A 14,097-nucleotide genomic window follows, 5' to 3' on the forward strand; every position below is an offset into this window, starting at 1 on the left:
TCTCCTCAGGTCAACCGTGTAATTGTATCCATTCTCTCTTTGGCAAAGCGAAGAACATGGCATCTCTCAGCAGTTCACTTAGTAGGGGTTCGCTATCTGACGGGGGAGGCACTATCAAGATCCAGGCCTCTTGAAACCAAATGGTCTCTAGATGTAAAATTATTCTGTTTCATCCTAGAGCATGTCCCAGAACTGCAAATAGATCTTTTCTTGACGAGCTTTAACAAGAAGCTTCCCCGGTATGTAGCACCAAACTTGGATCCAGAAGCGACGGGAACGGATGCAATGTCACTGGATTGGAAACAGTGGTCTCACATTTATCTATTTCCACCATTCAACCCTTTAATGATTTGAACAATTTGCGGACTTTCAATGGGACAGCAGCATTAGTGGCCCCAAATTGGCCCATGAGCAATTGGTACCCTATTGTTCTGGAACTTCAAACCTCGCCAGATTACTGTCCCCATTGTTGTCCCAGAATATTCAAAAGAAGACTGTCTTCGCTTCCTCGTAGATAACGAAAAACCTTCAGCTCATGATTTTCTCGCTCTAGCGGCTAAAAGAAAGTTTGGAGTTGCGAAGGAGAGAATTAATTTTATAAGAGAATACAAGTCCGCTACAGTGAAACGGCAATACTTGTCTTAATGGAAAAAATGGATGAATTTCGTTGGAGTATATCAGCCCTCTTCCATTACTATAGACTTCTCTATTTTATTCTTTATCTCATTACATGAACAAGGTTTAGCCTCTACAACTATTGCTTCTTGTAAATTGGCACTAACTAGACCTGTCGCTTCTGCTTTTGATATTGAACTCAATAGCGAGCTGTTCAATAAGATCCCAAAGGCTTGTGCTAGATTGAAACAAAATGCTCCTCCCAAGCCCATCTCATGGTCATTGGATGAAGTCTTGGACTTAGCCGCTTCCGTAGATAATGACACTTCCTTTTCGAGGGATCTTAACTAAAAGTAAATTTTTTTGCTTGCTGATGCCTCTCGTGCTAGAGTCAGCAAGATTTTGGCACTTTCAAGGGATTATGGCCACATTGAATTCTCAGAATCAGGGGAAGTAAATTTTTACCCAGATTCTGCATTCCTGATTGAAAATGAACTTCCCACAAAACAGGAACCCTGGAAGAGCGTTCCACTAAAAGAAGACCCTTCTCTGTGCCCCGTGGAATGCCTTAAAGCCTACCTGTTAAAGAGTGGGGCCTTTAAGGATGGACAACTTTTTAAAGGGGAAACATCAAGATCTAATCTATCTCTGAAACCGATAAGGTCCAAACTCACCTATTTTATCAAAAGGGCTGACCCTGATAGTATGCCATTGGGTCATGACCCTAGGAAAGGGGCCTCTTCCTTGAAATTTTTCCAGTACATGTCCTTTGAAGGCTTACAGTCTTACACAGAATGGAAATCATCAAAAGAGTTTTTCAAATATATATACATATATATATATATATATATATATATATATATATATATATATATATATATATATATATATATATATATCTATATATGTGTGTGTGTGTGTGTATGTATGACCCGTGCAGACGGATAATGAGATGTCGGCATATGGGTTTTCTTTATTTATTACAAAAGGTTTGTTCATAAGTACACTATACACAACTACCCTCTCAGGTGAGGGACTTGTCAACTCCAGCTCTCACTGGCAACTGAAAACTCCCTTTGTTACCAAAATGCAACCATTGCAAAACATGCTGAGACATGGGTTTTTGTGGAATTCTCGTGAATATCGAGTTCATTTACCTTGACGAATAACACACACATATACATGAATTAGGACATTACTCCCCCCAAGCTCTTCACTCCGGGAGGAGGTGCGCACTCGCCCTCAGTAGTCTATAAAATGTGGAGGACACTCCAACCCGGAATAGGCATGGCATGTACTAAACAGAAATGCAACATAATATATATATATATATATATATATATATATATATATAAATATATATATATACATATATATATATATATATATATATATATATATATATATATATATATATATATTTATATATATTTATATATAGAAATCACTAAAAGAAATAACACATCTTCCACAAAAAAATTAAAAAAAATTAAATATTGCATGCACTGTAAAAATGTACACAACACAATATAAATAATTACAGTCATTTCTTCTTAAGACCTCTGCAACCAAAACACAGAATACCCAAAGTGAAAAAAAATCATAACATCAGGTCTACATAACCTCATCAATAACCTCCCTCTGGTTGCGGGCAGTACGGGCTTCTTGGGCAGGACAGGGGTAGGAATAGATATTCCTTCATCCCTTGATTTTACTTGTCTGGGTTTATGGCACAATTTTGCAACACAACTCACCACCACCGTTTCACCATTTATTTAAATCACTACAACACTTGCACTTGCAACTTTCAACCGGTGGCCACTAGCCATTTTTCCGAGAAAATCATTCATCTTCCCGCCCTTCTCTCATCACATTAAGTATAAGGTATTCACATCTACACATTCTCTAACACTGCCTATCCTCAAAGCTGAACTTTAATCCCGCAGCCACTTGCCATTTGGGAACCGCCCCGGCCCCAGCAACCAGGAATTATATAAATACATTAATAATACAGTATCCGCCTGACGGATCTCACTTGACCTATTTAACCTCTGATTATTTTTAGTTTCACTCAGCAATGTTATACGTAATTCCACACTCAGGAAAATTACAACATTTTACGTATACATTAAGCATCAACATAACACTTTGTTATCATCACGTTTATTTAAAACATGTTGAAAGAAGAATTGAGGTCTGTTCAAACAACAACAACAGTAATGGAAAAAAAATTCTACTCATCAACTCGAGGGATGTCACGTATGCAGGGGTAAGGAGGAACACTTTTGAAAACTACCTCTTCAGGTACCACATGTATGTGTGCCTGATGATGTTCAGACAGTGCGCCATTAACAATGCTTTGTATCACAACTGTGTTAGACGTACCCATCTTTACTCGGTACGGACCCAAATACGCTGGCTCTAGCTTCTGTTTCCTAGGTTGTAATCGTTTCATATACACACGATCACCCACAAATACTTTTACCGATGCGGTTTTGAACCGACCCACATACTTTGAGCCGTGATTTTCATTAGCTCTTCAAAAACCTTTCAGTGGTGTTCATTACTCTCCTCAATAGATTCAATAGATATACAGTAAACGGTATTGCTCAGTTGAATAATTTGGCAATTGTTGCGAATTAATGAGTACCGTATATGGTAACGCAGGATCCTGTCCATGCACTAAAAAGAAAGGCGTGTCCCTGAGCGAAGCATTATATGCAATGTTCAAAGCTAGCTCAGCTCTAGGAAGCATGGCGTGCCAATGAAGGGGGTCATCAGCCACTAAGTAACGTAAAATTCGCACTACTTCCCTATTATGCGATTCCACTAATCCATTTGCTGAAGGCCTGTATGCGGTCACTGAAAAGTGTTCAATTTTCATCAAGTCCGTGACCGATTTCACCACCTTATTTATAAACTCAAGATCATTATCACTTATCAAAATTTTGGGGCAACCAAACCTAGTAATAAAAGGGCACAGCGCCTGGGCTAATGAACTTACAGATTTATCCAACATTGCATATGAGTGTACCAAGTAAATGCATCCACAAATACACATATGTACTTATGTTGTTTTAACCCAGTAGGAAATGGTCCTACTACATCCATATGCACTCTATAAAATTTAATAGGAACCACAGGCCACTTTCATGCTTCCGGTATAGTGTTTTTATTTTCTTTGAAACAGTTACAAGCATGACAACCTTTTTTATAATTCTCTATAGATTTTTCATTCCTAACCAAAAGAAGGATGCACGTGCTCTCCTTAATGTTCTATCAATCCCTAAATGCCCTGGATACGGACTTGCATGTACAATGTGGATCGCTCGTTTAATTAAAGAGGGAGGAAGAACTACCCGTGCACACAATTCCCCTCCCCTCTTCTCGTAAGCACAATAAGACATAATTTTCAATGAAAAAATTTCTCACGAGGCACATTCAAAAATGACGGATAACTCTCCGATTCCCCTTTAATCACTGCTCTCGCACTTTCCATCCATTCCTCTTTTTTCTGTCCCTCTCGGACTTCTTTCATGTCCCAACCTCCCAAGTCAATCAAACCTGCATCATCAGGGTATTCATTCTGGACACCCCTGGTCATGTCCTCGGTCACCCACATATATTCCCCTTCACCTTTCGTATCTCCTTCTCTCTCTCTTTCTCTCGCTCTCCTGAGTCTACTCTCTCTCTCACCCCGTTTTCTGAATGCTCATCGGGAAAATTTTCATCCCGTTCTCTATTCTCTCTTTTGATGGGGATCTTCAATATTTTGGTTATGTTCTTCGTTCCTCTTTTGTGCCCTAGTTGTTACTCCTATTACTGCACCTCTAGAGAGAGCATCAGCTACCCTTTTAGCTTTACTTTCTATGTGGTCAAAACCCTATTTATTAAACTCTAACAATCTCTCAATCCATCTCGCTTGATGAGAGGTCAAATAATTTTTATAATACAAATCACATAAGGGGCAATGATCACTTTGCAACTCAATCGACTGACCTAATAAAAAGAACTGATGCCTCCCTAGATCCCAAAGGATAGGCAAAGCCTCTCGATCGGATGTGCTATAATTCTTTTCTGCCCCTTTTAACGCCCGGGAAGCAAAACAAATGGGTCGCTCTCTGCCTTTATCATCTCGTTGAGAAACTTTGCCACCAATAGCTACGCTACTCGCATCTGTTGTCACTAAAAACGGGCGATCAAATCTAGGATATGCGAGTAATTCATTGTTAGTTAAGGCAGCTTTCAAATGGTTGAAGGCCCTTTCTTCTTCCCCTCCCCAATTTATCACTTTTTGTTTCTAACCTTAAGTTGTTAGGTATTCCCCATTAGTGTTAATTCTTACATTTTCTCAATGTAAATTTAAAAAAGAAAACTTCTACAGTAGGCATGCTGTGAATAATTTAGGAGAGATGGGGTCTCCCTATCTAACTCCTTGTTGAATTGGAATTTTCTCACCATTTTCATGTAGTTTTGGTATTGCTGTACTTCCTGTATAGATATCCTCAAGTGTTCTAATATAAGATTCAAATATTCCTTGTATTTGAAGGGCTTTTACTGCTGAAGTTATCTAAATGCAATGATATTTAGTTGAACTGTAATAAGTATATTAGATATTTTGGGGGTATTTTGTCAAAGAAAACTTTTAATTATTGTATAGATATTATTTATTCTATAAATTTTTAATGATAAATATTTACTAAACTGCCTAATATTTATATCAACAGGGGAAAAAATTGTTGAAGGATGGTTTGTTCATCAGGACTGCAGTACTTGATGAAACAAAATCATGGGCTCGTGGTGAGGTCACAAGTTTTTATAAGAAAGCATGTCTTGACCGACTTGAAGATATTATTCAATACAAATTCAAGGATAAAAGCTTTATTGTTCAATCCGTCACTCATCCTTCTTACAGCCAAAATAGAGTAAGTTTTGTTTTTCTTTTGATTTAGATATCTCATTAAGGAATGTGTCCGTTTGGTCACCTAAATGTTCCCACGTGTTTATAGATGAATAATAGAAAGATACCAGTTTTGTAAATTGTAATGTGAATTTTATGGGCATATTAATGAAATTATGTTGCTAGGTCTTGCTCAAAGGATATTTTCTGATAAGCTGAGAATTGAAAATTGAGCCATTCATGGTTGTGAATCCATTGGTTTAAATTTGATTGTATATCTACCATTACGAGCTGTGCTTGGCCACTTGAACGTATTTATTAATTTCATTTTGTTAGTTATGTTAGTCTTAAATAACTTTTATTTCTATTACAATTAGTCTTACCCAACATTAATTTTCCTATAAGTTCTGAAAGCACAATTTTGATGGGAAAACTAAAAGGTTAGATGATTGGTAGGAGATTTGTATGACTACCCCTCCCATATCTGGACAATGTTTGAAATGATGTTACCAGTAATTGCTTTTTCAGCCTGTGTTGATATCTCTTTTTGTGGTACTTGATCATTTAGTGGATTTATCACTTTTCAAGTTCTTCTTGTTAATGTGGTTTATTAAGGTTTTAACTTATTATTCAAGTACTGTATGTCTTCTGAAATAAGACTATGTGGTCTTTATCAAGTTTAACCTGTATAAGATATGCATCTCCTGTACAGGCAAAGAATGCATAATTCAGGATAAATGTGATGAGTAGAGATCTAGATTAAATAGGGAGCAAGGTGAAGATGAATAAGTATGATGTTTCTTACTTATCAGATAGTTCCTTTCTAGGGGGCTCTAATTTGGTCACTGTTACTCCTTGCTCTGTTGGCGTAGTTTATCCACAATTTAATGTTGCTAGTATGACTCCCTCTTCATTCTCATGCTTCCATTTCTCCCTCTTCATCACAGATGTCCCGTACTAGTCCTTCTCTTCCAAATGATATACCAGGTGCATCAAATTTAAAGTTTGAACTTTTCAGTGCAGAAATAGAAAAAAAATACAATTGTTAGTAGAACCAACATCTAGATGTTTGAATTCAGTAGGTTTTTCCAGTGAGTGTGAGGTAGACATAATGGCAGCATTAGGTAATTTTTATTTCCAGAGCTAAAGGAAAAGACAGGATGGTTAGCCATCCTATGTTATATTTTTATTTGCAAAACTAGACCAAAAGACAGGATGGCTAAACATCCAAGGTTATATTTTTATTGCATAGCTAGAAGAAAAGACATGATGGCTATCTATCCAAGGTTAAATTTTTATTTGCAAAGCTGTAGGGAAAGACAGGACGGCGAGTCATCCAAGGTTAAATTTTTATTTGCAAAGCTAGAGGAAATTCAGGATGGCTAGCCATCCATGGTTGATTTTGAGAGGTTTTCAATGTAAACAATGTTGGCCATAGAGTAAATCATACTGTACGTGTAAACATCCTAGTTAGGCAATATCAACAAAAGCTGATAGTGCTCATTTGAATTTTGATGTTAGGACCTCAGAATTGAAGTTATTGTGCCAATTATTGCATTTGTGGGGAGGAGTTATGTATCCCCTATTCAGGAAAGTTATTCTATATTACTAGCAAGAACTGTTTTAGCTCTTCCATCAAGATCTGATTCCTTTAAAGATAATTTTGAGGCTAGAGGTTTACACTAGAGCTTCTTTTCGCGCAAGTTGTCTCATATTACTAGCAAGAATACTAGCTCTCTTGTTAAGTTCTGAATCCTTAAAGAAAAAGTTTGTCTAAAGAGGCTCACACGACTGCCTCTTTTCATCAGACACACTCATGCTTTTGTAAAATATTAAGGCTTAAGAGTCTCACACTACTGCCCCTTTTGCATCAGAGACACTCATGCTTTTGTAAATCACTCCATGATCTTTGTGCCATAATTGGTGACAATTTGCATGACGCCAAGGTAAATGCTAACACAATTAGGCTTAACAAGAAAAGAAGCAAGAAAGTTGTTTTAAGTGTCTAGAACTCTCATGCTTAGTATGTGAGCGCTGTAAAACGCTCAGTGTGGCCATAGGAACATATCCATACTTCCCCAGAGTTCTTTTGATTTTTGTGTCAGACAGTCTCGCACCTTAGATTTTTGCACTAACCCTTTTAGGGCAGAGGAAACTTCTGTCCCTACCTACTACAAATATCACTGTGAATCATTTGATGATCTCACCAATAGCACCTCAAATTTACATCCATACAGCCCTTTTAAATTTTTTGCTAATATTTTTTCTCCTCTCTGAATGTCTTGTCAGTGGCTACTCAGAAACTCTCACTAATGCTACCCTTCATTCTAGTGTTATTCATGCTTCCAAATCAACCAATTTCACCACCTGTCTTATGCTTCTAGGCCATATGAATCGCAGGCTCATTGTGCTTGTTACTCTTGTTTCCAATTCTTGTCCCACTAGTTCCTCTTGATCTAGCAGTATCCAAAAGGAGGATTTACATTTAATGAAGGAAGATTGTTCTTTTCTTGAATATTTTCCTGATGTAGAATATTTTTCAGCAACTTTTGAAACTATTTCTGTTGGTTTAGATTGCATTAGATTACGAATTTTAGGCTAGGACCAGGAACTCTTTTTGAACTATTTAAAAAAAACACATTTGCATGAAGCATGTTAAGAAACACATTCACTTATAACATACCTTTAAAAAAATAAATTAAAAATAAAGATAAAATAAAATCTCATCTAAATACATCTGAAATATTTGTGACTGATTTACCAGAGATGGTATTTACGACCCTGATTTATAAATTCTCACCAGCACACCAGAATAAGCTTAATCAACAGTAATTTGTAACAATGAGCACGCATTGGTCAATGTTGCCAAATGGAATATATTTACGTGTGAGAGGGATATATTTACAGTTTGCTTAAAAAGACCTCAACTTGTGGGTTGCTAAAACATTGAAGCTGAGGATTAATACTATTCCTCGTGCTTTTATGTTTCTTATTATCATTGAGAGGGGAAAAAACCATCTCGCTTGCCATTTTCTTGAAATATATTACTTAAGAGTGTGGAACCCTTTTCATAAAACCATTTTCATTTAGAGCAATTTCCTTCTCTTCATTTTCTGCTATCTCATTCCCATGAATTCAGACATCAGAGGGAACCCAGCTGAAAATAATAGTTTTTGCCGACATTAAATAGGAGAGAACTATTCTTTAGCTTTCTGAATTAGGCATTAAAGGCTATTAGAACCAACTTTTGTTTTAGTGCATGAAATGCTTTTGTGCATTTACCATAATGTTGAGTTGATCCTGATCAACATTATTGTTATTATTGTTTTTATTACTAGCTAAGCTACAACCCTAGTTGGAAAAGCAAGATGCTATAAGCACAAGGGCTCCAACAGGAAAAAAGCACAGTGAGGAAAGGAAATAAGGAAATAATAAACGATATAAGAAGTAATGAACAATTAAAATGAAATATTCTAAAAACATTAACAATAATAAAACTGATATTTTATATATATAAACTATGAAAGGACTTATGTCAGCCTGTTCAACATAAAAACATTTGCTGCAAGTTTGAATTTTTGAAGTTCTACGGATTCAACTACCCGATTAGGAATATCATTCCACAACTTGGTCACAGCTGTAATAAAACTTCTAGAGTACTGTGTAGTATTTAGCCTCATGGTGAAGAAACCCTATTAGAATTAACTGCATGCCTAGTATTACGAACAGGATGGAACTGTCCTGGAAGATCTGAATGTAAATGATGGTCAGAATTATAAAAAATTTAATGGAACATGCATAATGATCTAATTATTCGACGGTGCCAGAGATTAATATCTAGATCAGGAATAAGAAATTTAATAGACCGTAAGTTCCTATCCAACAAATTAATATGAGAATCAGCAGCTGTAGACCGTACAAAAAAAATACTCGAAATAAGGTAAAATGAAAGAATTAAAACACTTCTTTAGAATAGATTGATCACCAAAAGTCTTGAAAGACTTTCTCAATAAGCTATTTTTTGTGCAATTGAAGAAGACAGACCTATTGTGTTTCTCAAAAGTAATTTTGTTGTCAAAAATCACACCTAAAATTTTAAGTCATACAAAGTTGAAGAAACATTATCAAAGCTGAGATCTGGATGTTGAGGAGCCACTATCCTTCACCTACTTACAATCAATCATACTTTGAGTTTTGTTAGGATTCAACTTCAAACCCCATAAATTGCACCATGGTATATTCAGTATGGTCACAAATTATACGTGTTGGAATTGTGCGAATCCCCATTTATGCAGTCACTAGTTTTCAAAAATAAATATTATGCAACTCTGAAGCCGTTCAAAGTCTGTGAGTTAAGCACCACAAAACTTATCAAATCTATTGTCTTTTCAAATATATTGGTAGTTCTAGGTATTGTGACTGATAATAGATGTAACCAAACCATTTTATCTATGTGCGTCTAGCTGACAAAATGTTAACACAGAGTTATGGGACATTCTCAGCAATCTCTATCTTTCTCCAACCTCTCAGTAATTCTAATGATAGTGTTAATATTATTGGTAGCAATAACATTTAGATTAGAATAACATTAATTTTTTCATTAAAAATCCATCATGATTCAAATTATCTTCACTTTCTCCAATCTCGCACCATCTCTTTTACATCCTACGTTATACCGGCAACCCAATTGTTCAATAACTTTCAATTTAAAAGGATGACTGATAATAAATGTATACAAACTATATTTACCTCACATTTTACTGGCATAATCTCATAATAAATAACTATTTGAGGAAAAATTCCATATCAACAATAAAATGAGGTTTTATCTATGCTAGTTCAGCTAACAAAATGTAAACATAGAGCTTTAGTTACATTCTCAGCAACCTTTAGCTTTCTCTAACCTTTCGATAATTTTATCGAGTGTTAATGGTGGTAGTAATAAAATTTAGATCAGCATAATATTAATTTTTATTAAAAATCCATCATAGTTTAAATTATCCTTACTTTCTCCAATCTCACATCATCTTTGTTACATCAAACATTATAGCGGTAACCCAATTGTTCGATAACTTTTAATCCACAACTAGTCTAGTACTTTCTTAATTTTTTGTTAGTGGATCCATAATTGATGTGGGTACAAGTTGATATGAAATCAAACTGACTTACAATTGAAGTCAAAAATTATTTCGTAACAGTTTAGAATTATCGTAAACTGTCATAAAGTCATTAGTGGCAGTTTGCTATTGTTGATTAAAGGCAAACAAAATGGTTTTTCTGGGGCGGCCTGTGACGGCCGGTGAGAATGCATACAACCCTAGCTACGGACCCTCAGGTCCCTTTCGTGGACACCAGAGAGGTAGCTACAGGGCTAGAGGACAGTTCCGTCAACGAGGCGGACCTAGGACAAGGGGTTCTCGAGGAGGGAAAGAACCTAGATTCACTCCCTCGCAATGATATAGTTCCGGTAGGGGGGAGACTTTACCACTTTCGAGACCGTTGGACCTTCAGTCCGTGGGCTCACAGCATAGTCTCCAAAGGCTTGGGGTGGAAATGGTCACAAGGTTCCCCTCCTCCACCAGTGACCTTCTTCCAGAGACCCACATCCATTCTGAGAGAGTACACCACCGAGTTACTACAGAAAAAAGCAATCAAACGGGTTCGATCGCTGAAGTTCCAAGGCCGCCTGTTCACAGTTCCGAAGAAAGGCTCGTCGGCATTGAGAGTGGTCCTGGACTTGTCAAAGCTAAATTCTTACATCCTCTGCGACAAGTTCCGGATGTTGACCATCTCTCAGGTACGTACCCTGCTTCCCCGTGGGGCCGTCACCACCTCTATCGATCTTACCGACGCCTATTATCACGTACCAATAGCTCGAAACTTCTCTCCTTACCTAGGTTTCCGTCTAGGCAGGAAAGCCTTTGCATTCAAAGTCATGCCCTTCGGCCTCAACATTGCACCCAGGATATTCACGAAACTGGGTGAGACGGTGCTAGAACAACTCAGGAACCAAGGGATTCAGATCGTTGCTTATCTGGACGATTGGCTTATTTGGGCTCGGTCAGCCCTGGAGTGCAACAGAGCTACGAAGAAAGTACTTCGTTTTCTCGCCAACCTGGGATTTCGGGTCAATCTCCAAAAATCCCGCCTACTTCCATCAGACCGCTTCGAATGGTTAGGCATACAGGAGAGACGGTGCTAGAACAACTCAGGAACCAAGGGATTCAGATCGTTGCTTATCTGGACGATTGGCTTATTTGGGCTCGGTCAGCCCTGGAGTGCAACAGAGCTACGAAGAAAGTACTTCGTTTTCTCGCCAACCTGGGATTTCGGGTCAATCTCCAAAAATCCCGCCTACTTCCATCAGACCGCTTCGAATGGTTAGGCATACAGTGGGACCTTGCACGGCACAAGCTGGTTCTACCTCCCAAAAAGGTAAGACCAGAAATAGATTTTTCCTTCGTCAAAATCCCTTTAATGTTTTGCGATGTGTGTGGGATACAATAAGTAAAATTCTGTAATACAGTAACATAGTATTTACTAAGAGCTCTTAGTATCATTAGTTATCAATTTGATTATTAGTGTGTAAGTGCGTTCATTTGTTTGTTATGATCGGCAATGAAACATTACACAAACTAAAGGTTTCCATTTTTTGCGGCTTGTTTAAGGAAGACATTATTTAAAATTGCGTTCATTTTATTCATTTTGAAGTTCTAAGAATAAAGTAAGTGAAACGTCATTAGTAATAAAAAAACTATACTGTAATATAATCAATACTTGGTAAGATATCTGTTGCTGCAAAAACTAACCTAAACAGAGATGTATAAATTTGTTCATTATGATTGGGCAACGAACTTAAGCAGTTGAAAGATTTTTGTTTTAGGTGGTGAGTCTAGGAAAAACATTGTATAAAACTGCATTCACTTCATTCATTTTGAAGTTCTAAGAAAAAAGTAACAACATTAGTAATAACAAATCATTATATAATCAATACTTGGTAAGATACCTGTTTCTGCAAATACTAACCTACACATAGATGTGTAAATGCGTTCGTTATGATTGGAGATGAACGTAAATAAAACAATGGTTTCTGTTTTAGGTGGCATGCTTTTTGGAGGGTTAGGAAAAGCATGATATAAAATCGCCTTTATTTAGTTAATTTCGGACTTTTAAACAGATTTTGAAGCAAAGCGAAAAAACAATTTTGGGTGAGATGGCCATGATTGAAGGTTCCTTTAGACATCTTTCTAAGGAATATTTGGCTACAGTGATACTCCCAGAGAATCGACCCTAGGTCTCCAGAATTCTAACTCCTGGTGCGAGTATCCTTTAAATAACTCTTAAGGATATCGCATAATATCAGGGGACGTATTTCTTGATACGACACATGGCAATCTTCACCCCAAATAGAGTTTTCGCTCTGAGGGGGAAGAGTGGCGAAATTGAAGGGGAGCCGTCATCAAGGTTACCCAGTGGATCCCCTTCCCGTACTACTACAGGGTCCAATATGGCTACCCATTCCTTGTAGCTAAAGCATGGTGGCTACAGATGGAGTAGTTTCGGGTGGGGATTGTTGTACAATCCTTTTCTTAGAAAAGGAGGGTGGGTCCATGAGGACGACATGACCATCTCACCCAAAAATAGATTTTTCGCTTTGCTTTAAAATCCATTTTTTGGGCTCAAGCCATGTCATCCTGATGGAAGCTTACCAGAGAATTACTTGAAAGTACTGTATCTGTGGGTTTGTATAAGTGCCTTAACCTTGGGTGAGCTTCTATGTGGTCATCCAGACCACATAAATATATGATGGTACCGTTATACATCATATCCACTAAGCATGGAACAGCCATAGGTCTTCCGGCCCCCTGCAGGGAAATGTCATTCTCAACTATAGAAGCAGCAAGGTTTGTATATATATTGGAACAAATATAATTATCATTCAATTATTTTGTTCACATGTATATGCACCTTCAAGTATATACTTTACTTTAGGAAATTAGGTAAAAAAACTCCGTCTAATTTTATTCAGCTACTTTGGGGCGAATAAGATGCAAATACATCTTCAACATTTATTTGAATAGACAACATAAATATAATATCTAGTGTATTAAATTAGAATCAGTATTATACATCCAACATATAAAAGGTATATATACTTATCACCTGAAAGGGAAGAAATATCATTAGCCACTCCAAATCAGTTGAAAAATTATTAAGATAATTTCACTGTAAATTTTGGGTAAGTATCAACAATGCGTACAAGTGTAAACATGGCACTGGTGTCATTGGTATGATTCTGCACCTATAAAGAACAGTCCTAGTGTCACCAAGGTGACACTTGATAAAAAGGTATTACACTGCAAGGTGTTAACACCTTTTCACCTAAACTGAAAGTCCCAAACAGTTCACGGTTCATCGCAGCACTAGACGACAGGTTTCACAACACTACCTGCCGCCACCTCAAAATGTTTCAAGTCGTGCACTTACTTCGCATAATGTTTATTGAAGACTCTAGAGGATTTCCAACCAGTGTATGAGCGGAGTCTCTCAAAGTCCATATACTGAAAAAAGTTCAGCGAGGA

General features: G+C 37.1%; 1 protein-coding gene across 3 annotated transcripts in view; it reads left to right on the forward strand.

Moving 5' to 3' along the window:
- LOC137653597 (endoribonuclease Dicer-like) overlaps positions 1 to 14,097 on the forward strand; it is a 617,521-nt gene that overhangs the window by 368,759 nt on the left and 234,665 nt on the right. For all 3 annotated transcript variants that reach the window (XM_068387145.1, XM_068387137.1, XM_068387151.1), the window contains one exon: positions 5,343 to 5,540. In XM_068387145.1, the coding sequence (XP_068243246.1) occupies positions 5,343 to 5,540 (198 nt within the window). The remainder of the gene's footprint in view (positions 1 to 5,342; positions 5,541 to 14,097) is intronic.

Source organism: Palaemon carinicauda, chromosome 1 (assembly GCF_036898095.1).
Source record: "Palaemon carinicauda isolate YSFRI2023 chromosome 1, ASM3689809v2, whole genome shotgun sequence".
Lineage (NCBI taxonomy): Eukaryota > Metazoa > Arthropoda > Malacostraca > Decapoda > Palaemonidae > Palaemon > Palaemon carinicauda.